Source organism: Cherax quadricarinatus, chromosome 85, assembly GCF_038502225.1.
Source record: "Cherax quadricarinatus isolate ZL_2023a chromosome 85, ASM3850222v1, whole genome shotgun sequence".
NCBI classification, from domain to species: Eukaryota; Metazoa; Arthropoda; class Malacostraca; order Decapoda; family Parastacidae; genus Cherax; species Cherax quadricarinatus.
Genome location: NC_091376.1, coordinates 14,505,357 through 14,529,160, shown reverse-complemented (window position 1 = coordinate 14,529,160; position 23,804 = coordinate 14,505,357). Strand labels below are relative to the sequence as shown.

At 40.0% G+C, this 23,804-nt stretch overlaps 1 protein-coding gene across 2 annotated transcripts in view; it reads left to right on the top strand.

Annotated features, from left to right (window-relative positions):
* The window catches only part of LOC138855224 (ran-specific GTPase-activating protein-like), a 117,744-nt gene that overhangs the window by 62,459 nt on the left and 31,481 nt on the right, over nt 1-23,804 (top strand). For both annotated transcript variants that reach the window (XM_070103444.1, XM_070103445.1), the window contains exon 3: nt 10,765-10,867. In XM_070103444.1, the coding sequence (XP_069959545.1) occupies nt 10,765-10,867 (103 nt within the window). The remainder of the gene's footprint in view (nt 1-10,764; nt 10,868-23,804) is intronic.

The window sequence follows — 23,804 nt, the reverse complement described above, 5'->3', positions numbered from 1 at the left end:
AATTTTTTATGCCCCTCTGAAAATTCTATCCAGACAGACTCTGTATGTGTAACCTCAGACTTAATACCCATTTTTATGCAACAGTTCAAGTGATCTCGGACATACAATGCCACCCCGCCTCCCTTACGGATATTTCTGTCTAATTGGAACAATTTAAAACCCTGAAGGTGACATTCCGAGGGCATGTCCCGAGTTTTGGAATTAAACCATGTCTCAGTGATTGCAAATACATCAATGTTACCTGCACTAGCAACTAATCTCAACTCTTCCATCTTATTCCTAGCACTACGGCAATTAGCATAATATAATTTTAAAGACCCTCCTTTCTCTTTTCCCTTCCTGCTCATATCTGTTTTTTCACTAAACCTATTACTGTCCTTGTCGCCTAGTGCCATTGGCTTTCCAATATCCACCTCATTCTGCCTATTACTAGTTCCCCTAGAACTCATAGTATTACTACACTTGGACTTCACTGTATTCACGCCAAAACCCATACCACTATCCATTCCTAGTTTAAAGACCTAACAGCTCCCTCCACTGCTGTTGCCAGTGCCCCCACCCCAGACCTAGATAAGTGAACCCCATCCCTGGCATACATGTCATTTCTGCCATAAAAGAAGTCCCAGTTGTCAACGAATGTTACCACATTTTCCTTACAGTATTTGTCCAGCCAGCAATTGACACCAATTGCCATGGACAGCCATTCGTTTCCAACTCCTCTCCTTGGCAAAATACCACCCTTTATCTTTATTGCTGACCTCTACCTGCTAATCAGGTCCTCACTCCTACATCTGCCAACATCGTTGCCTCCTGCACTGAGGCAGATGATAGGATTGCTCCCATTACCTTTCATGATGTCGTCCAGACGGCTAACAATATTCCCCATCCCAGCCCCAGGAAAACATACCCTTTGCCTCCTCTTCCTGTCCCTTAGACAAAAGACCCTATCTATAAACTTAACCCTTTGACTGTTGCGGTCGTATATATACGTCTTACGAGGTACCATGTTTGACGTATATATACTCATAAATTCTAGCAGCTTCAAATCAAGCAGGAGAAAGCTGGTAGGCCCACATGTGAGAGAATGGGTCTGTGTGGTCATTGTGCACCATATAAGCTAAATCCTGGAGCACGCAGTGCATAATGAGAAAAAAAACTGACCGTTTTTTTTTTATTAAAATTCCGACTTTGTGGTCTATTTTCGTATAGTATTTATGGTTGTATTCTCATTTTCTTGGTCTCATTTGATAGAATGGAAAACATATTATAGAAATAGAGGTGATTTTGATTGATTTTAGTGTAAAAAGAACCTGGAAATGGAGCTCAAAATAGGGGAAATGTTTGATTTTTGCCGATGTTCAAAAGTAAACAAATGATGTCATTGTCCAATAAATGTCCAACTAGCCAATCTGATATGCAGTCATGAATAGGTTGATGTTATTTATACAATTATTACAGTATTGCAGTAGTCTGCATAACAGTAAATCATCTATTTTTGTTTGAATAAAAATTCAAAACAGAAAGCAAGAGTAATATCAGAGGGGCCTAGAAATATGACTGATGAACAAAGAAAATGTTATTTTAGAGCCAGGAATGTCTGCATTGTTCATTTTGGACCTTACTTTTGAAATTGTCATTTTTTAATTTTCGTGAAATTGGCCAGTGCAAATTTCTGACCATGTTACTGGGTAGTTGAAATCAGTAAATGGGCTGTTTCTTGTACTCAATCGATAGAAAAAATGGAGTTCTAAAGAAATAGCTATGAGTTTGGTGAACTGGAACAATGGAATTAGCCAAAAACAGGGCTCAAAGTGGGCGAAATCGCCAATTTGTAAATATCGCTGAGGTCGCTAACTTCGCGAGAGCGTAATTCCATCAGTTTTCCATCAAATTTCATTTTTTTGGTGTCATTACAATCGGGAACAGATTCTCTATCATTTCATAAGAAACAATAATTTTTTTTTATATTTTGCGACACCGGGAGACACCTCAGGATTGGGGGTTGCAACAGTCAAAGGGTTAACCTGACTGTCTCCAACTAAAACAATGTTCTTACCTTCATTTGTGGAATTTGTTGTGACGTTCTTGATGGTCTTCATTGGGGTATCAAGGGATGTCTCACTCACGTCTGCCAATGCTCCTTTGGTGCTCGTTGTGACGTTCCCAGTAGACAATCCACATTCGTCTTCCTTGGTGTCGTTTGTAGTGGCATTCCCAGTAGTCGACTCACATTCGTCGGGTAGCACCGAGAATGCATTGGATGTTTCCACAACAGTTTCCACAGCAGTCTCATTCTTCTTCGTCGTCTCTACCTTTCCATTCGTCTTCTTGATCATCAACTTCGTCTCATGCTGCCCAGCCACTGTCCACGTTCCCTTCTTGGCCTGAGGACTCGAAACAGGAGGACTACTACGAATCCTCTTGTTTTCCTCAGTCAATCGCCGTATCTCCATCTTCGCTACTCTCAATTCTTCCTTAAGCTGCTGGTAAAGTTGCTTGATTGAGGGCATCTTGGTTCAGTCCACGGGGAGCACACAAGACGCTTCGTGTATGAATCTGCGTTTGGCCCAGCCACTCCCCCACTCCGCTTTGTTTACAATTTTCGGCATGAATTATTCATTACTTCTCCCTTCATTTATGATGGCATCTAAAGGTAGTTGTTAGAAATGATTAAATTCAGTGAATAAGGTATGTCGATGTTAACCCTTTGACTGTTTACACCGTATAAATACATCGTACGAGCCACTGTTTCTGACGTATATCTACTCAATAATTCTAGCGGCTTCAAATCAAGCGGGAGAAAGCTGGTAGGCCCACATGTGAGAGAAAGGGTCTGTGTGGTCAGTGTGCACCACATAAAAAAAATCCTGCAGCACACAGTGCGTAATGAGGAAAAAAAACAGATCGTTTTTTTGGATTAAAGCGCCGACTTTGAGGTGTATTTTCGTATAGTATTTATCGTTGTATTCGCGTTTTCATGGTCTTAGGTGATAAAATGGAAAACATATTACAGAAATAGAGATGATTTTCATTACTTTGACGATGAAAACGACCTTGAAACTGAGCTCAAAATAGCGGAAATGTTCGATTTTTACCAATGTTCAGAAGTATACAAATCACACCACACGTCCAATACATGTCAACTGCGGAGTCTAATATTCTTTCACTAGTGCACTGATATTATTTATACCATTTTTACAATAATTCAGTTGTCTGCATACCAGTAAATTTTGTATTTTTTTTGTATGAATAAAAAATCAAAATAGAAAGCAATAATAATATAAGAGGGGCCTAGAGATGTGACTAATGAACAGAGGATATGTTATTTTAGTGCCAAGAATGTCTACCTTGTTTATTCTGGATCCAATTTTAAAATTGGCATCTTTTTTAATTTGCGTGAAATTGGGCAAAATGCCAATTTCTGACCACTATATTGGGTAGTTCAAATTGGTAAATGGGCAGTTTCTTGTACTCAGCTGATAGATAAAAGAGAGTTCTAAAGAAATAGCTATGAGTTTGGTCAACTGGAACAACGGAATTGGCTGAAAACAGAGCTCAAAGTCGGCGAAATCGCCGATACGCATATGTTGCCGAGACCGCTAATTTCACGGGAGCGTAATTCCCTGAGTTTTCGACCAAATTTCGAACTTTTTGTGTCATTACCACCGGGAAAAGATTCTCTTATCATTTCATTAGGAATTTTTTTTTTTTTTTTTTTTTTAACCCTTTCAGGGTCCGTCCCGTAGATCTACGGCTGGTCGGTGAGTGTCCAAACCGTAGATCTACGCCAAAATTCTAGCGCCGTCAAATTTAGCGCGAAAGCGCTCATAGGCCTACATATGAGAGAATGGGTCTGCGCAGTGGGTGTGCGCCGTAAACAAAAAATCTAGGCGCCTGCATAGCATTGTGGGAACGCCGGCTCAGTCACCCTTGTTCACCATGTCTCGTCGCAAGTCAGCTCTCACTCCCCGGAAAATTGGGACTCTCCTCTTCCTGTCTGATAGTTCTGACACTGATGGAAGTGGAAATGAAGACGAATTCTACGGCTTTGATGAGTTAGTGACCGAAAATAATGACCAGGATATCGATAATAGTGCAGAAAACCCAGACGATCCTCGACCTTCTACCTCTGGTGTGGGCACTCGTGACTCACGGTCGGTTGTTCCTAAACGTAAGAGAAAACTAATATTTTCCCGTGGCCTGGCCTCTGACTTCAGTAATGACGATGATTCTGACGTGGATTGTGATTTTATTGCGCTCGACGATCATTCGAGTAGTGATAGTGAGGAAACATATTCACCAGTGAAGCGTCGGTATGTGCGCCGCCGCATGTGCTCGGGTAGTGTACCCTATGCTATGCCCAGGGGATGGAGTACATCCCGTAGTACATCCCGGAGTACATCCCGTGGCCCTACACCCGTTTTAGGTAGTGATAGTGAGGATGATGTGGCTACACTTGGCATGGATGGGCCACAGACATCAGTGGATGGTGTTAGTGGGGCTGGTGGTGGTAGTGGCACCGCCATGCGTGACTCGCTGTGCCACGCGGGAACCCACGCTGCTGACTCGTCAGTTCAAGGACAAAGCGGAGCGTCACCCACCAGCCCGCCACAACCACCCGTACAACCAGCCTATGATGTCCAGTATCCACCAGCAAACCGTATCTGGGATTGGCAGCAAAATCCCAATTTTGTTCCCAGCCCTCACCACTTTGATGACTCGCAAAGTGGAATTCTACCTACCTGTCCCCTTGGAACCACGGCCAATGAACTGGAATTCTTTGAATTATTCTTTGACCAGCCATTGATGGAAACTATTGTCAGGGAAAGTAATAAGTATTTTCAGTACACCATGGCAAATACGATCTTATCACCACAGTCAAGACTACACAGGTGGAAAGAGACGACTGTTGCAGAAATGTATTTGCTTTTTGCAACAATAATGCTTATGCCTCACGTCTATAAGCATAATATAAAAGCATACTGGTCCACAGATCGGCTAATTTGTACCCCATCCTTCAGTGAAATAATACCAGTGAACAGGTTTATCTTACTCTTACATATGTTGCACTTCTCTGACAAAACCAGGCCTGACAGAAGTGACAGGTTATACAAGATTAGAAATGTTTTCATGTATCTCAAACAAAAGTTCAGGATATACTTTTATCCATTCAAGAATCTTGTAATTGACGAGTCTTTGATTTTGTTCAAAGGTAGACTGTCATTCAAGCAGTATATACCGAGCAAGAGGAACCGCTTTGGTATAAAATTGTTTGTACTCTGTGATTGTGACAGTGGCCTGGTGTTGGATATTGTTGTATACACGGGTAGTAAAACATTGAAAGATACCAAGATGTTATTGGGTATATCAGGTGACGTAGTGAGAAACATGATGGCACCTTATCTTGGTAAGGGCCATACATTATATACCGATAACTGGTACACAAGCCCATTACTCAGTGATTTCATGCGAGTGAACAAGACAGATGTGTGTGGCACAGTGCGTTCTAATCGTAAACATATGCCCAGGCTCAACGCAGGTGTTCGTGGTGATGACGTGCAGGTGTTTACTGCCAATGACATCATGGCATTACGGTGGCATAACAAACGAGATGTCACATTGTTGACAACCATTCACCGTAATGAAATGCAAGACAGTGGCAAAGTTGATCGAGTGACTAATGAACGTATTCGAAAACCAGTGACAGTGATTGATTATACACAAAACATGCGCTTGGTTGACAAGTGTGACATGCAGATTGGTTTTGTTGACTGTGTTCGTAAGAGTTACAAGTGGTACATGAAACTTTTCTTCCATCTCATGGACATTTCAATGCTGAATGCATATAATATGTACCAAATAAAGACTGGTAACAGACCACCGTATGGTGAATTTTGTTTGTCTGTTGTCAGACAACTCATAATGAAGTACCAGGTAACAACACCTGCAATACAACATGGTCCTCGAATTCATCACAATATACCCAAGCGTTTGAGAAGAGAAGGTGATCATTTCATAATACAGCTTCCTTCAACTCAAAAGAAATTTGCTCAGAAGAGATGCATTGTCTGTGCACAAACAAAACGACGGCAACAAAGACGCAAAGACACTCGGTTTATGTGTGAGGAATGTAAGGTGCCTCTGTGCATGGTGCCTTGTTTCAAGGAGTTCCACAAGCTCCAGCAGTTCTAAAACCATGTCCAGTGATTGTAAATATGTAAATATATGATAGAACATTAGTATTATACAATATTTGTGCATGTTTATTGTAATAAACAACAGTGGTAAACAATAATATGATAATAACTTTAGTGCGGTTATTGTGTTCAATACAGTGAGTTTATATATATAAATTATATACAGTATTGGTCTCTCAGGCCCCAAATGTTAGTAGGAATAGAAAAAAATTGGAAAAGAAAAGAAAAAACAACTAAAACAACAAAATAATATAATACGCGTATGTGGAATTCGTCGATGTTGCCGCCACCACATCATTTTCTACAAACTTCTTGGCACTGTATCTCGGTAAGTACTGATCAGATTCTAATTTTTTTTGTTTTATTACCTTCACAAAAATATGCTCTTTAATTCTGTAAGAAAAAATATTTTTTTTTTTTTTCAAAATTTCTTGGACACTGGTGCGTGACTTCAGATTTTGGCCTTGGACCCTGAAAGGGTTAAGTTTATCGACATAGAATGACAGTTTCAGAAAGGGGCCTGTGACAGTCAAAGGGTTAATAATATGGCTCTGGGCCACAGTGTAGGTAGCCGGTTGGTGTAGCCCAGGCGGGCTACACCCACCAGCTACCTACACTGACTTCCTACAAATAAATACTACTCGCCTCTCTTCCTATATTAACCCCTTCAGGGTCCAAGGCCAAAATCTGAAGTGGTGCTCCAGTGTCCAAGAAATTTTGAAAAAAAAAAAAAATTATTTTTTCTTACAGAATTAAAGAGCATATTTTTGTGAAGGTAATAAGACAATAATGAGTGTACTGTATGTGTATTTTACCTCTCTGGGATGTTTTAAATATCGTATATTAAGTATGAGACTGGGAGCCAGGGCTACCTACACCTGAGTACCTGCACCTGACTTCCTACAAATAAGTACTGCTCACCTGTCTCCCTATATTAAGATTGCAAATACTTTAAGATAAGTAATGAATTTACTGTGAATGTATTTTACTTTGTGTGTTTTTAATGCCTAGTTCTATTACTAACTTAATATAATTTAGCGCACATTTGTTGTCTGGCATCTATATGCATTTATAAATGGAAAAAATGGCGTTCTGCCTTCCGGCGATGTCTGCTTTCCGGCGACAGCCTGGAACCTAACCCGCCGTATAAGTGGGGCCCTACTGTACGTATATACCTACCCCTCTGGGTTTACTTCTGTTTTTCTTCCTAGTTCTTGTTCTTGTGTATTTCTTATCTCCATGGGGAACTGGAACAGAATTCTTCCTCCGTAAGCCATGAGTGTCATAAGAGGCAAGTTAAATGTCAGGAGCAAGGGACTAGTAAACCCTTCTCCTGTATACATTACTTAAGTTAACAAGAGAAACTTTCGTTTTTCTTTTTAGGTCACCCTGCCTTGGTGGGATATGGCTGGTTTGATGAAAATAAAAAACATACAGAATTATGTTAATCAACTGTTATTGGTAAGGCTTCTGGTCAACAGTACGCCATTAGTGGCAAAGTTTTTGAGGAGTCAAAAGTTACATGTAGATTTTCATCTGTACGGGGCATTGGTGCCCCAAACCTTTATGTTGTTCAAGGCTCTTTTGTGTGTGTGTGTGTGTGTGTGTGAAAGCAAGGGAAAAAGTGCATCCCAAAATTCAATAGTAAGTAGTATGAAGGCCTTTCCACACCCTATTCAGTTTTGGATGTACTTTACTTTTTCAGTTTCATATACAAAACATCCATGCACTCTGTCCCAGGCCCAGACTCATGGAATTCCATGTTCATCAAGAACTGCAAGAAAACCCTATCATGTGCTTTTTAGCATGGAGAAGGAGCATGGACACGGGTTGTCCCACAGCTGCTAAAAATGACAGACATAGCCCCACTCCACAAAGGTTGAAGTAAAGCAATAGCAAAGAACTACAGACTGATAACGCTAACATCCCATGTCATAAAAGTCTTTGAACGGGTTTTAAGAGACAAGATCACCACTCCTCTAGATACCCATCAGTTACACAACCCAGGACAACATGGGTTTACAGCAGGTTGCTCCTGCCTGTCCCAGCTACTAGACCACTATGACAAGACCCTGGATGCTCTAGAAGACAAACAAAATGCACATGTTGTATATACCGACTTTGCGAAAGCTTTTGACAAGTGTGATCATGGTGTAATATTGCACAAAATGCATGATAAAAGGAATAACAGGAACAGTTAGTAGATGGATTTATAATTATTTAACAAATAGAGTGCAAAGAGTAGTAGTAAACAGAGTAAAGTCTGAGGCTGCTGCTGTGAAAAGCTCTGTTCCACAAGGCACAGTGCTCACTCCCATCCTGTTCCTCATCCTCATATCTAACATAGACAGGGATATAAGCCACAGCGCTGTGTCTTCCTTTGCAGATGACACCCGAATTTGCATGATCGTGTCTTCCATTGAAGACACTGCAAGACTCCAGGCGGACATCAGTCAAATCTTTAAATGGGCCGCAGAAAACAGTGTGAGGTTCAATAATGAGAAATTTCAACTACTCCGATATGGAAAACATGAGGAAATTATAGCTCTCTCTCAGTATAGAACAAATTCCAACCACACGATAGAGCAGAAAACTAATGTAAAAGACCTGGGAGTGATGATATCAGAGGATCTCACCTTCAAAGACCACAACATTGTATTAATCACAGCTGCTAGAAAAATGACAAGATCGATAATGGGAACCTTCAAAACTAGGGATGCCAAGCCCATGGTGGCACTCTTCAAGTCGCTTGTTCTATCTAGGCTGGAATATTACTTTACACTAACAGCACCTTTCAAGACAAATGAAATTGCTGACCTAGAAAATGTACAAAGAACCTTCACAGCACACATAACTGCATTAAATCACCTCAGTTATTAGGAGCACTTGAATTTCCTTAACCTGTACTCCCTAGAATGCAGGCTGGAGAGATGCATGATTATTTACACTTGGAAAATCCTAGAATGATTAGTACCAAACTTACACATGAAAATCACTCCCTATGAAAGCAAGAGAATGGGCTGGGGATGCAACATCCCCCCCAATGAAAAGCACTAGCACAATAAGAGACAACACAGTAAGTGTCAGTGGTCCAAAACTGTTCAACTGCCTCCCAGCATACATAAGGGGGATTACCAATAGACACCTGGCTGTCTTCAAGAAGGCACTGAACAGGTACCTAAAGTCAGTACCTGACCAGCCAGGCTGTGGTTCGTACGTCGGGTTGCATGCGGCCAACAGTAACAGCCTGGTTGATCATGCCCTTATCCACCGTGAGGCCTGGTCACAGACCAGGCCGTGGGGACATTGACCCCTAAAGCCCTCTCCAGGTATACTCCAGGTATCACACTAGAGGAGGTTTATGTGAGAGCTTACTGTTTGTAATACTGGTTCTAGTGGTGTTTAACCCTTTCAGGGTCCAAGGCCAAAATCTGAAGTGGTGCCCCAGTGTCCAAGAATTTTCAAAAAAAAAAATTTTTATTTTTTCTTATGAAATGGTAGAGAATCTTTTTGTGGAGGTAATAAAACAAAAAGTATGAAATTTGATGGAAAATTGACGAAATTATACTCTCGTGAATTTTGATGTGTCAGCGATATTTACGAATCGGCGATTTTGCCGACTTTGACTCCCATTTTAGGCCAATTACATTATTCCAGTCGACCAAATTCTTAGCTATTTCACTAGTATTACTTCTATTCTATCGATTGAGCACAAGAAATCGCCAAGTCAACCATTTCAACTACAAAATAAAGTGACCGGAAATTGGTAATTTGGCCAATTTAACACAAAGTTCAAAATATTCCAATTTCAAAATAGGGTCCAGAATAAACAATGTAGGTATTCCTGGCACTAAACTAACATTTCCTCTGTTCATTAGTTATGTTCTGAGGCTTTACAAATAAATTCCATTTTGAATTTTTATTCACATAAGGAATTTTTATTCACACCAAAAAATAGAAGATTTACTGTTATGCAATATTGTAATAATTGTATAAATATTATCACCACATTTGTGAATGTATATTAGACCCACCAGCTGGCGTGTATAAGACGTGTGAGGTCGTTTGTTTACTCTTGAACATCGGCAAAAATTTAACATTTCCGCCACTTTGAGCTCAGTTTCACGCCATTTCCAGTGCTAACACCAATCAAAATTATCTCTATTTCTGTGATATGTCTTCCATTCTATCAAATGAGACCAAGAAATCACAAATACAACTATAAAAACATACGAAAAAACACTGCAAAGTCGCTGTTTTAATCGAAAATCACGGTCTCAGTTTTTTTTCTCTCATTATACACAGTGTGCTGCAGGATTTGTTTTATGTGGTGCACACATACCACATAGATGTATTCTCTCATATCTAGGCCCAAATTTACCACTCACAGTTTATCAGAGTGAGCTGAGCTCATGACGTAGATCTACGGTTTGGACCCTGAACGTAAAGCCGTAGATCTACGGGACGGACCCTGAAAGGGTTAAGAAATGTTTGATTTTGTTGATACAACTGACCATGAGAGATTACTCTGAAGCATGATTCCAGTGTAATTGAATTTGTTTTCCAGGAGATGCAAGCTCTTCCGCTACCACACTGTTGAGTCTCCTGCAGAATGGAAAGAACGAGGCACCGGTGATGTTAAGATTTTGAAAAATGGCAGCAAGAAGACTGTGAGTTTTTGCCCCTTAGTTTTAACTTCAGATTTTTTTTTTTTTTTTTATTCTGCCATTTTTCCACTAATGCAGGATGGCCCAAAGAGGAAAGCTACAGTAAACATTCTCTTATAAACTCCTCTACATAGTATGATTGAAGAAGTCAATCCAAAATTGGATAGCATTTCCCATGAAAGCCTTTCCATGTGATATTCATTTTTTTATGTAATTTCTCAATCGCACTTACAAAAAACTAAAGAGGAGCATTAAGAGTTTATTGTAATATCATTTATTCAGTACCTGTATTGCCAGAATTGTGCAGTAGCACAATTCTGGCAATACAATTCTGCTCTTATACAATACTTAATTTAGAAATTTGTTGTTGAAAAAGTTACTAAATTCATTATCAAATCTAATATTTAAAATATTTATGGGGTGATGGTACACACACTCCTGTCATGTTCCCTCCAGTGTAGTCGTTTCTCTTGGGTGGGGGAGGGGAGGTATTAAAACTGTTGGGGGTTGTATAGCACCTTGGGGAATGGGAGGCAATCTGATTCAATTCAAGGATGGTAGCTCTAATTATTTTGATTGAGAGGCCTTCACTGGTAGTATCAAGGCACCTTCATTGGAAGGCCCAGTTCGTGTCAAAATAGTTTTCTGTTGTTTTCCCTGGTGATCACATCTGTGAAGTTGAAAATTACTAGACTTGTATTTTGAATATTTTCACTCTTATCACCTTCAAGTGGAGTGCTGTGATACTAATGAAGGCTCTTGATACAACTGGTGTGGAAACTTTAAGATCAAAGACCAATTTTGGACTTTGGGTGCAGCTGCACCCTGCAGTCCTTCACAGCAGTTCATCTTTGTTCCATGTAGCTGAAAGAGGGCAAGTGTGACAGGTTAGCACATGCTCTAACACCATTTGATGCACTATGTCACCTTTGGCACCTCTTGAGATCACGAGATTTTCCTGGTATGGGTGTTTTGCCTACCCATTATGGCATCAGTGGGTGACTTTAACCCTTAAACTATCCAAATGTGGAACTACATTTGCTTGTGTAGCTCTCTGAACGTAGATCTATGTTTTTTTACATGCTTTCTTATGGAGAAAATCAAGGTCAGAGCGCCATGCATGCAAACGTAGATCTACGTTTGGACAGTTTAAGGGTTAATAGGCTGACGTGTATAAGAAAATAGACATACCTGGGCTTGTGTAGGTGGAGCCATGACACTGCTGTGTCATCTGGATGCTGATATCCAATGGCTTGATTGAGGATGTGATGGTTGTACCCCAATAAATCACGAGATGTGATAAGATTTTGTTCGGATTTTTAACCCAGAGGGTTAGCTGCCCAGGATAACCCAAGAAAGTCAGTGCATCATTGAGGACTGTCTGTCTTATTTTCATTGGGGTCCTTCAATCTTGTTCCCCAGGATGTGACCCACAACAGTCAGTTAACAACCAGGTAGCTGCTTGCTTGCTAGGTGAACAGGGTCAGCGGGTGTAAGGAAATATGCTCAGTGTTCCCACCTGGTTGGGGATTGAACCATGGACACTCAGTCTGTGAAGTGAGTGTGTTGTCTACTAGGCCATGGGACATCTCAACTTCTGTTCGTCGCTTTAGTCACATTGAAAACTGTTTCAGAATACTGTGGACAATTTGTCACACTAGCATTCTAGTTCATTGAACACGTTAGGCTGTTCAATACAATACATTTGTTGACTTGTTTTAGCGTTACTTGACTTTTCAGTATATCTGCCCCAGTTCTCCCTTGGTATAGCATCACAAATGAGAGTAATTACAAAGGGCACTTCTAATAGAATTACAGATTTCTACATTTTAACCCAATGTGGACTAATCCTGGTAACCTTCTCTCTAGAACTCGCTTTGCTACTGATGCACAGCTGATGTTGTGCATCAGCATGACACTGCTGAGGCTAGCATCTAGAAAATTTGCTGCCAGCTTTAGCTGTGATCTTAAGTCCAAGACCAAAGTCTTACTTGACTCAAAGGTGTCCTTAACTTAATTTATCCTCATAGCTATATCATTAGGCTAAAGGCTTATTGCTATCTTATCTAGAGTGTCTTATAATAGGCATTTTCTTGCGCAGTCACTTGACTGAGTTGTTTTGCTAATCTTGATTGGCAGAAGAAAGGGGTTGTTATGACTGCGTGTAGTATGGTATGTAATACCCCCATCCCTTGTACTGTGGGGATGAGGGAGGGGTCATGACCCCTTTACTCCCCCCTTGTTGGAATTAATTTCCTCACAATTGGAGCTTCCCATTTCCCAAGCACTGTATGGCCCCTGTGGGTTTAGTGCTCCCACATAAATAATTCTCAATTTTTTTTAACACGTTGGTCGTCTCCCACCGAGACGGGTGACCCAAAAGGAAAGAAAAAATCCCCAAAAAGAAAAATACAATTGCCTTATATAATGTGGTCCTTGAGTTATGAAATTAATCAGTTCCAGGAGATGTATCCTACCTTAAAACTATTGCAATTCAAACCCCAAAGTACATGGTTTGTGGTAATTTGTTCCAATGCACCAGAGCACCGAACCTGCCTTTGGATACCTGTTTGTTTAAAAACACTGGTGTTTTCTGAGTAGTAAACAACACAGGCTTAATCTTGAAATATCCAGAGGCATTAGCAGAGGAGGCAGGGCAAGCCTGGAAGGGGCAGGTAGGCCAGAGCTGGCAGGGCACAGCAGGCCAAACCAGGACAGGACATTTAGAGCAGGCAGGATATTCCAGACTAGGGTTGGATAGGCAGGCAGGCAGAGATTAGTAAAGAATTGTAGATTTAATATTTACATGTCACAATCTCCTACCACCTACATCAGGTACATGTACTGGTCTTCCTCCCTTCCCTGCCTGCCTTCCTAGATTCTACCTTCCCTTACTCCTACCTGTCAATCTCACCCCATCCCCCTTAAACTCACCTCCAACACTTTCTCCACCATCACTGTCTTGCCTCTGGGCTGAGGCCCACCCATGTTAATAATAATAATAATCTTCGTTTCTACAAGTACATATACAAGGTATACAGACCATAGCTGACATCAGTGACATACTACTATATAGAAAGCCCCTTGTTATATAGAGCATTTTGGGCAAAGTAGGTAAATTTTCTCCCAGGATTCAACCATGGTATCTCAAATTTCTCATTGCAGTTCATAACTAAATTCCTTTGATGGTAAATTGTAACTCGAAATTATCATACCTCAAGGCTAGAATTCTTCATTCAGCCATAGATGTAGTCAGGTCTAAGGGAGGGATCCCAATCATATGTAGCATCTTGCCTAGAATGGGAGTGGGCAATGAATGGATGTCGAGGGCATTTGGTATAAATTGCTGGCTAGACAGGTACTGCAAGGAACTTGCAATCCCATTCATTGATAACTGGGACATATTCTATGGCAAATGTGATATGTATGCAAGGGATGGGATTCATCTCTCTGGGGATGGAGTGGTTGCATTAGCCAATTCGATTGAGGGAGTTATTCGTGACACGTCTGGGACTTGAAACACAGATTATAGAGGTATGGGTGTCTGGGGGGGAAACAGTCAGGCTGCAGTACTAGGGTTGAAAACAGCAGATATAACCAGGATACCTCAGGGATACATTTAAAAGACAATATTTAAAATAAAGTTGCTAGTAAAGGGAAAGCAGTTGATCAACAGAGATAGTAGAGGGCAACGAGTGACTAGCTGCCTTAAGGTTTACTATACAAATAGTATTAGCACTTCTTTTTGATTATAATAATATACAAATAGTAGGAGTCTAAGAAATAAAGTAGATGAGTTAAGATTACTTTCAAGTGCAGATAATATAGATCTTTCTTTCTTTCAACACACCGGCCGTATCCCACCGAGGCGGGGTGGCCCAAAAGGAAAAAGGAAAGTTTCTCCTTTTACATTTAGTAATATATACAGGAGAAGAGGTTACTAGCCCCTTGCTCCCGGCATTTTAGTTGCCTCTTACAACACGCATGGCTTACAGAGGAAGAATTCTGGTCCACTTCCCCGTGGAGATAAGAGGAAATAAACAAAAACAAGAACTAGAAAGAAAATAGAAGAAAACCCAGAGGGGTGTGTATATATATGCTTGTACATGTATGTGTAGTGTGACCTAAGTGTAAGAAGTAGCAGCAAGACATACCTGTAATCTTGCATATTTATGAGACAGACAAAAGACACCAGCAATCCTACCATCGTGTAAAACAATTACAGGCTTTCATTTTACACTCATTTGGCAGAACAGTGGTACCTCCCTGGGCAGTTGCTGTCTACCAACCTACCACCTATATAATATAGATTTTTTTATTATTTATTATCACACTGGCCGATTCCCACCAAGGCAGGGTGGCCCGAAAAAGAAAAACTTTCACCATCATTCACTCCATCACTGTCTTGCCAGAAGGGTGCTTTACACTACAGTTTTTAAACTGCAACATTTACACCCCTCCTTCAGAGTGCAGGCACTGTACTTCCCATCTCCAGGACTCAAGATATTATTGCTATATAAAGATAGAGAAATGTCTTCTGAATGCAACATACAGGGTTATAAACTATTCCACACTGAGAGGGTCAACAGGAAGGGTGGTGGAGTGGCGATGTATGTCAGACATAATTTAAATTGTTGTGTTAGACATGATAAAAGATTAGAAACATTGGATACAGAATCTGTTTGGCTACAGTTTCTCGAGGGTTGTGAAAAGTTAATTTTGGGTGTGATTTATAGGTCCCCAAACCTTGATAGTGAGTGCAGTAAGCTGCTATGGGACAAAATTCATAAGGCATCTAAATATGAAAATGTTGTGTTACTGGGAGATTTTAACTAGACAAATTGAATGGAACAATGTGACAGGAAATCTTGATTCTAGTGACTGTTTAGATATGGTTCAGGATTGCTTTTTAAAACAGTTTGTGACAGAACCAACTAGAGGAAACAATCTGCTTGACTTGGTTCTTGCCAACAAAGAATCACTAATTAATAATATTGAGGTTAATGATGAGCTTGGGGAAAGCGATCACAAATCACTTAGTTCCAATATATCATGGAATTACCCAGATAACTGCAATCAAATCTCTGTCCAAGACTTTTGCTTGGCCAATTTCATGGCACTGAGAAATTACCTGGGTGGGCTAAATTGGGATGACATGGCTATGGGTCAGGTTGGTGGTGTTGGTTGCCAATATGACATTTTTCAGAGCAGAAAACTTTTGTTCTGAGTAGGGAAATTAGATCCAACAAAAATGATCCCAAATGGATGACCAATAGATTAAAACATCTCATTGGTCAAAAGAGAGGCATATACAGTGGACACTCGGTTATCGGCCTTAATCCATTCCAGAAGGTCGGCTGATAACCAAAATGGCCGAAAACCGAATTAATATTTCCCATAAGAATTAATGGAAATACAATTAATCCGTTCCAGACAAAAATATTAAAAAAAAAAAATAATTTTTTTAACAATTATGTAAGTTTTACATATCTTTATTGAAGGCTAATGCTGACTTCTGGAAGATAGGGAAGAGGAAAGAGGGAAGAGTTAGTGTTTGGAAGGGGAATCCCCCTCCATAAAGACTTTAGGTAGCAAAGCCTTCTCTGGGGTTACTTCCCTTCTTTGTCTTTTAATGATACAATGACCAGCTTGAGTCACTGGGCCCCTGTCTCTTTAAGATTTCCCTGAAGTGGGACAGGGTTTTGTCACTGAACATGTTGCAGATATGGCTTCAGTTTGGTCAGGGTGATGTTTCTCTACAAAAGCTTGCACCCTAGTCCACACTGCACACACCTCTTTAATCTGTCATTTACTGCTACAGTACATTCATTACTAACCTTAAAATACATATTTGTAGTCTTAATGTAGGGCAAGAGGTGAGTAGTATTTATTTGTAGAAAGTCAGTGTAGATAGCAGTAGATGTAGGTTCAGTACATGTATGTAGCCCCTTCCCCCTTGGCCTACACTACACAGCTATATTATTACCATGTTCACTGAGTTTAATCATTTCTAACAACTACCTTTAGATGCCATCATAAACAAAAGGAGAAGTAATGAATAATTCATGCCAAGAATTGTAAACAAACGTATATGAAGGGTGATTACTGCACCAGTCGCCAGATTCAGTTTTCTCTAACGCTTCATCAGAGAAAACATAATGTTTACTCTCCATCCCACTCTCCACTTGATAACACATAAACATTGCATGTTTATATGCTACATGATATGTAACATGTTTCTTATATAATTTTGAAGAAAATATCATTGATGGATTAATGAAAATGTCTGTAAAATAAGACATTTAATGTACCAGTGATTATTATTAAATATACATCGCATATAAACATTGCATGTTTTCATATACAGTGGTCCCTCAATTATCGTCCTTAATCCGTTCCTGGAAGTGGGATTATTATCGAAATAGATGATTTTCGAATCAATTTTCCCCATAAGAAATAATGTAAATCCAATTAATTCGTTCCAGACACCCAGAAGTATCAACAACAATTTTTTTTTTTACCTAAAAGATTGATTTACATGCACAAAAGAATGAACATTCAACATGACAGTTGCCTTTATTGAAGGCTGTTGTTGATGAATGGAAGACAGGGAGGAGGAGGAGGAGAGAGGGAAGAAAGGTTATTGTTTGGAAGGGGAATGGAATCCCCCTCCATAAGGACTCTAGGTCACTTCAGGGGTCACTTCCCTAGCATAAATATAGATTTACATGCAGAAAAAATGCCAAATGAATGTAAAGCACTAATAAAATGTATAAATGAACATTGGTAATAGAGGTAGTTGATGAGTGGAACAGTCTGCCTAGTAGGGTGATCGAAGCTAGAACATTGGGTAGTTTCAAATTTAGGTTGGATAAATACATTAGCATATGAGAAGTTTTTACAAAGTAGAAGTGATGCAAGGAGGGAAGAGTATATGGAGAAAAAGAGAGAGGTTAAGAGAGTGGTGAAGCAATGTAAAAAGAGAGCAAATGAGAGAGTGGGTGAGATGTTATCAACAAATTTTGTTGAAAATAAGAAAAAGTTTTGGAGTGAGATTAACAAGTTAAGAAAGCCTAGAGAACAAATGGATTTGTCAGTTAAAAATAGGAGAGGAGAGTTATTAAATGGAGAGTTAGAGGTATTGGGAAGATGGAGGGAATATTTTGAGGAATTGTTAAATGTTGATGAAGATAGGGAAGCTGTGATTTCGTGTATAGGGCAAGGAGGAATAACATCTTGTAGGAGTGAGGAAGAGCCAGTTGTGAGTGTGGGGGAAGTTCGTGAGGCAGTAGGTAAAATGAAAGGGGGTAAGGCAGCCGGGATTGATGGGATAAAGATAGAAATGTTAAAAGCAGGTGGGGATATAGTTTTGGAGTGGTTGGTGCAATTGTTTAATAAATGTATGGAAGAGGGTAAGGTACCTAGGGATTGGCAGAGAGCATGCATAGTTCCTTTGTATAAAGGCAAAGGGGATAAAAGAGAGTGCAAAAATTATAGGGGGATAAGTCTGTTGAGTGTACCTGGTAAAGTGTATGGTAGAGTTATAATTGAAAGAATTAAGAGTAAGACGGAGAATAGGATAGCAGATGAACAAGGAGGCTTTAGGAAAGGTAGGGGGTGTGTGGACCAGGTGTTTACAGTGAAACATATAAGTGAACAGTATTTAGATAAGGCTAAAGAGGTCTTTGTGGCATTTATGGATTTGGAAAAGGCGTATGACGGTGGATAGGGGGGCAATGTGGCAGATGTTGCAAGTGTATGGTGTAGGAGGTAGGTTACTGAAAGCAGTGAAGAGTTTTTACGAGGATAGTGAGGCTCAAGTTAGAGTATGTAGGAAAGAGGGAAATTTTTTCCCAGTAAAAGTAGGCCTTAGACAAGGATGTGTGATGTCACCGTGGTTGTTTAATATATTTATAGATGGGTTGTAAGAGAAGTAAATGCGAGGGTCTTGGCAAGAGGCGTGGAGTTAAAAGATAAAGAATCACACACAAAGTGGGAGTTGTCACAGCTGCTCTTTGCTGATGACACTGTGCTCTTGGGAGATTCTGAAGAGAAGTTGCAGAGATTGGTGGATGAATTTGGTAGGGTGTGCAAAAGAAGAAAATTAAAGGTGAATACAGGAAAGAGTAAGGTTATGAGGATAACAAAAAGATTAGGTGATGAAAGATTGAATATCAGATTGGAGGGAGAGAGTATGGAGGAGGTGAACGTATTCAGATATTTGGGAGTGGACGTGTCAGCGGATGGGTCTATGAAAGATGAGGTGAATCATAGAATTGATGAGGGAAAAAGAGTGAGTGGTGCACTTAGGAGTCTGTGGAGACAAAGAACTTTGTCCTTGGAGGCAAAGAGGGGAATGTATGAGAGTATAGTTTTACCAACACTCTTATTTGGGTGTGAAGCTTGGGTGGTAAATGCAGCAGCGAAGAGACGGTTGGAGGCAGTGGAGATGTCCCGTTTAAGGGCAATGTGTGGTGTAAATATTATGCAGAAAATTCGGAGTGTGGAAATTAGGAGAAGGTGTGGAGTTAATAAAAGTATTAGTCAGAGGGCAGAAGAGGGGTTGTTGAGGTGGTTTGGTCATTTAGAGAGAATGGATCAAAGTAGAATGACATGGAAAGCATATAAATCTATAGGGGAAGGAAGGCGGGGTAGGGGTCGTCCTCGAAAGGGTTGGAGAGAGGGGGTAAAGGAGGTTTTGTGGGTAAGGGGCTTGGACTTCCAGCAAGCGTGCGTGAGCGTGTTAGATAGGAGTGAATGGAGACGAATGGTACTTGGGACCTGACGATCTGTTGGAGTGTGAGCAGGGTAATATTTAGTGAAGGGATTCAGGGAAACCGGTTATTTTCATATAGTCGGACTTGAGTCCTGGAAATGGGAAGTACAATGCCTGCACTTTAAAGGAGGGGTTTGGGATATTGGCAGTTTGGAGGGATATGTTGTGTATCTTTATATGTCTATGCTTCTAGACTGTTGTATTCTGAGCACCTCTGCAAAAACAGTGATAATGTGCGAGTGTGGTGAAAGTGTTGAATGATGATGAAAGTATTTTCTTTTTGGGGATTTTCTTTCTTTTTTGGGTCACCCTGCCTCGGTGGGAGACGGCCGACTTGTTGAAAAAAAAAAAAAAAAAAAACATAAGAAAGGAGGATCACTGCAGCAGGCCTGTTGGCCCATGCTCGGCAGGTCCTTTACAATTCATCCCACTAACGAAACATTTTCTCAACCCAATCCTCAATGCTACCCAAGAAATAAGCTCTGATAACTCTATCCACTCATTTGCAAATCCCACTCAAATCCAACCCCTCCCACTCATGTACTTATCCAACCTAAATTTGAAACTACCCAAGGTCCTAGCCTCAACCCAACTAGGTAGACTGTTCCACTCATCAACTACCCTATTTCCAAACCAATACTTTCCTATGTCCTTTCTAAATGTAAACTTTTCTAATTTAAATCAATTACTGCGGGTTCTCTCCTGGAGAGATATCCTCAAGACCTTATTTATATCCCCTTTATTTATACCCATCTTCCACTTATACACTCGATCATGTCTCCCCTCATTCTTCGTCTAACAAGTGAATGTAATTTAAGGGTCTTCAATCTTTCTTCATAAGGAAGATTTCTAATGCTATGTATTAATTCAGTCATTCTACTCTGAATGTTTTCTAACGAATTTATGTCCATTCTGTAATATGGAGACCAGAACTGAGCTGCATATTCTAGGTGAGGCCTTACTGATGATGTATAAAGCTGCAGTATAACCTCTGGACTTCTGTTGTTTACACTTCTTGATATAAATCCCAATAATCTATTTGCCTTATTACATATGCTTAGGCATTGCTGTCTTGGTTTAAGGTTGCTGCTTACCATAACCCCCAAATCCTTTTCGCATTCTATACTTCTAAGTTCAACATTATTAAGCTGGTAGGTGCTAGGGTTATGAACATTTCCGAGCTTTAGAACTTTACATTTATCTACATTGAACTGCATCTGCCACTTTTCTGACCACGAATTGAGTTTGTCTAAATCCTCCTGAAGTTGTGAGACATCAAAGTCTGAATCGATTATCTTACCTATCTTCGTGTCATCAGCAAATTTGCTTATGTCACTAGTAATTCCCTCGTCAAGGTTGTTTATATACAGGAAGGCCCCACTTATATGGCTGGTTAGGTTCCAGGCTACCGCCGTAAAGCGGAAACCGCCGTAAAGTGGAACGCCCTTTTTTTTTTCACTTACAAATTACAAGTTTACACTAACATATATTAAGTTAGCAATAGAACCAAGCATCAAAAAACAATAAAAAAGTACAATACACACATAGTGCACTCATTACTTACCTTAAAATATTTATAGTCTTAATCTAGGGTGAGACAAGTAGTATTTATTGTAAGAAATCAAGTGTGGTATGTATGGTAGTCAGCCAGGCTACCATACCAGGCCACCCCACCCACACATACAATTCTATGATATTTAAGCATCCCAGAGCGATAAAATGTATATACAGTTCACTCATTACTTACCTTAAAATATTTGTAGTCTTAATGTAGGGTCAGGAGTAAGTAAATGAGATAAAACGAATAAATGAGAGAGAGAAAGAATGAGTGCATGAGAGAGGACAGGCACAGATTTATGTAAACAAACCAGGCGAAGGTAAGTTTTGTAAACGAAGTGTACATGTCTGGTTTGTGTACAAGTTACATTGTATACAGGTTGTCTCTACATTGATACGGTAGAATAAATAAAGAACACTCCCATTCTCATGTAACATCATTTTGAGAAGAAATGATGCTCTGAGTGAAGGCAATGGAAATAAGTCACTCTGACTTTTTTGGGTTATCCTAGGTTCTCTACACATATGTTGTTATGTATGATAATCTATGTAACTGTATTTGTGTATACCTGAATAAGCTTACTTACATACATACGAAAGGAATAATTTTCTACAGTTACCCCCAGTAACACATTTTCTCTTATGTTAGATTAGAGAAAATGTTATTCTTGGCATCACTTGTACAAGTTATCTGGCTACCACATCTCATATTTATGTTTATTTATTCTATTGTAGGGTGTATTTATCATCTTTTTATGTTATGTATCGTGTTTATTATTTTTTTTTTTTTTATTATCACACTGGCCGATTCCCACCAAGGCAGGGTGGCCCGAAAAAGAAAAACTATAATTTTGAAAAAAATATCATGGATGGATTAATGAAAATATGTATATTAAAAGATAAAGAATCACACACAAAGTGGGAGTTGTCACAGCTGCTCTTTGCTGATGACACTGTGCTCTTGGGAGATTCTGAAGAGAAGTTGCAGAGATTGGTGGATGAATTTGGTAGGGTGTGCAAAAGAAGAAAATTAAAGGTGAATACAGGAAAGAGTAAGGTTATGAGGATAACAAAAAGATTAGGTGATGAAAGATTGAATATCAGATTGGAGGGAGAGAGTATGGAGGAGGTGAACGTATTCAGATATTTGGGAGTGGACGTGTCAGCGGATGGGTCTATGAAAGATGAGGTGAATCATAGAATTGATGAGGGAAAAAGAGTGAGTGGTGCACTTAGGAGTCTGTGGAAACAAAGAACTTTGTCCTTGGAGGCAAAGAGGGGAATGTATGAGAGTATAGTTTTACCAACGCTCTTATATGGGTGTGAAGCGTGGGTGATGAATGTTGCAGCGAGGAGAAGGCTGGAGGCAGTGGAGATGTCATGTCTGAGGGCAATGTGTGGTGTGAATATAATGCAGAGAATTCGTAGTTTGGAAGTTAGGAGGAGGTGCGGGATTACCAAAACTGTTGTCCAGAGGGCTGAGGAAGGGTTGTTGAGGTGGTTCGGACATGTAGAGAGAATGGAGCGAAACAGAATGACTTCAAGAGTGTATCAGTCTGTAGTGGAAGGAAGGCGGAGTAGGGGTCGGCCTAGGAAGGGTTGGAGGGAGGGGGTAAAGGAGGTTTTGTGTGCGAGGGGCTTGGACTTCCAGCAGGCATGCGTGAGCGTGTTTGATAGGAGTGAATGGAGACAAATGGTTTTTAATACTTGACGTGCTGTTGGAGTGTGAGCAAAGTAACATTTATGAAGGGATTCAGGGAAACCGGCAGGCCGGACTTGAGTCCTGGAGATGGGAAGTACAGTGCCTGCACTCTGAAGGAGGGGTGTTAATGTTGCAGTTTAAAAACTGTAGTGTAAAGCACCCTTCTGGCAAGACAGTGATGGAGTGAATGATGGTGAAAGTTTTTCTTTTTCGGGCCACCCTGCCTTGGTGGGAATCGGCCGGTGTGATAAAATAATAAATGTATATTAACGTAATATACAACATTTAATGAGACTCGGTGATTATTATTATTATCATTTCTAATATGGCGTCACTTGTGCAAGTCGTCTGCTACCACATCTCATATTTATGTTTATTTATTCTATTGTGGGGTGTATTTATCATCTTTTTATGTTATGTATCGTGTTTATTATATAATTTTGAAAAAATATCATAGATGGATTAATGAAAATGTGTATTTAACGTAATATACGACATTTAAATGAGACTCGATGATTATTATTATCATTACTAATATGATGTCTGGAGACATAAGACACTCTTACTGATTTTAATGTGTACCTGCATGCCAGCACAGTATGTAAGTTTATTTAAGTACAGGTATACATAAGTATAATTATCAGAGTATATATAAAATATGAAATAACTTTTAAAAACATTTGAAATTTTGGAGTTTCCAGACAAAATGGAGAGACTTAGTGCTTACTGAGCTCACGAAGAATGTAAACAAACAAGGTGGGGCGCGGTGACCGTATTAGAAAGTCAGGTGGGGGGAGCCGTATAGCGAGTTTTGGTCATAATTTGAAATGACCGTATTAGCTGAACGCCGTAAAGTGAAACGCCGTAAAGCGGGGCCTTCCTGTATATTATAAACAACAATGGGC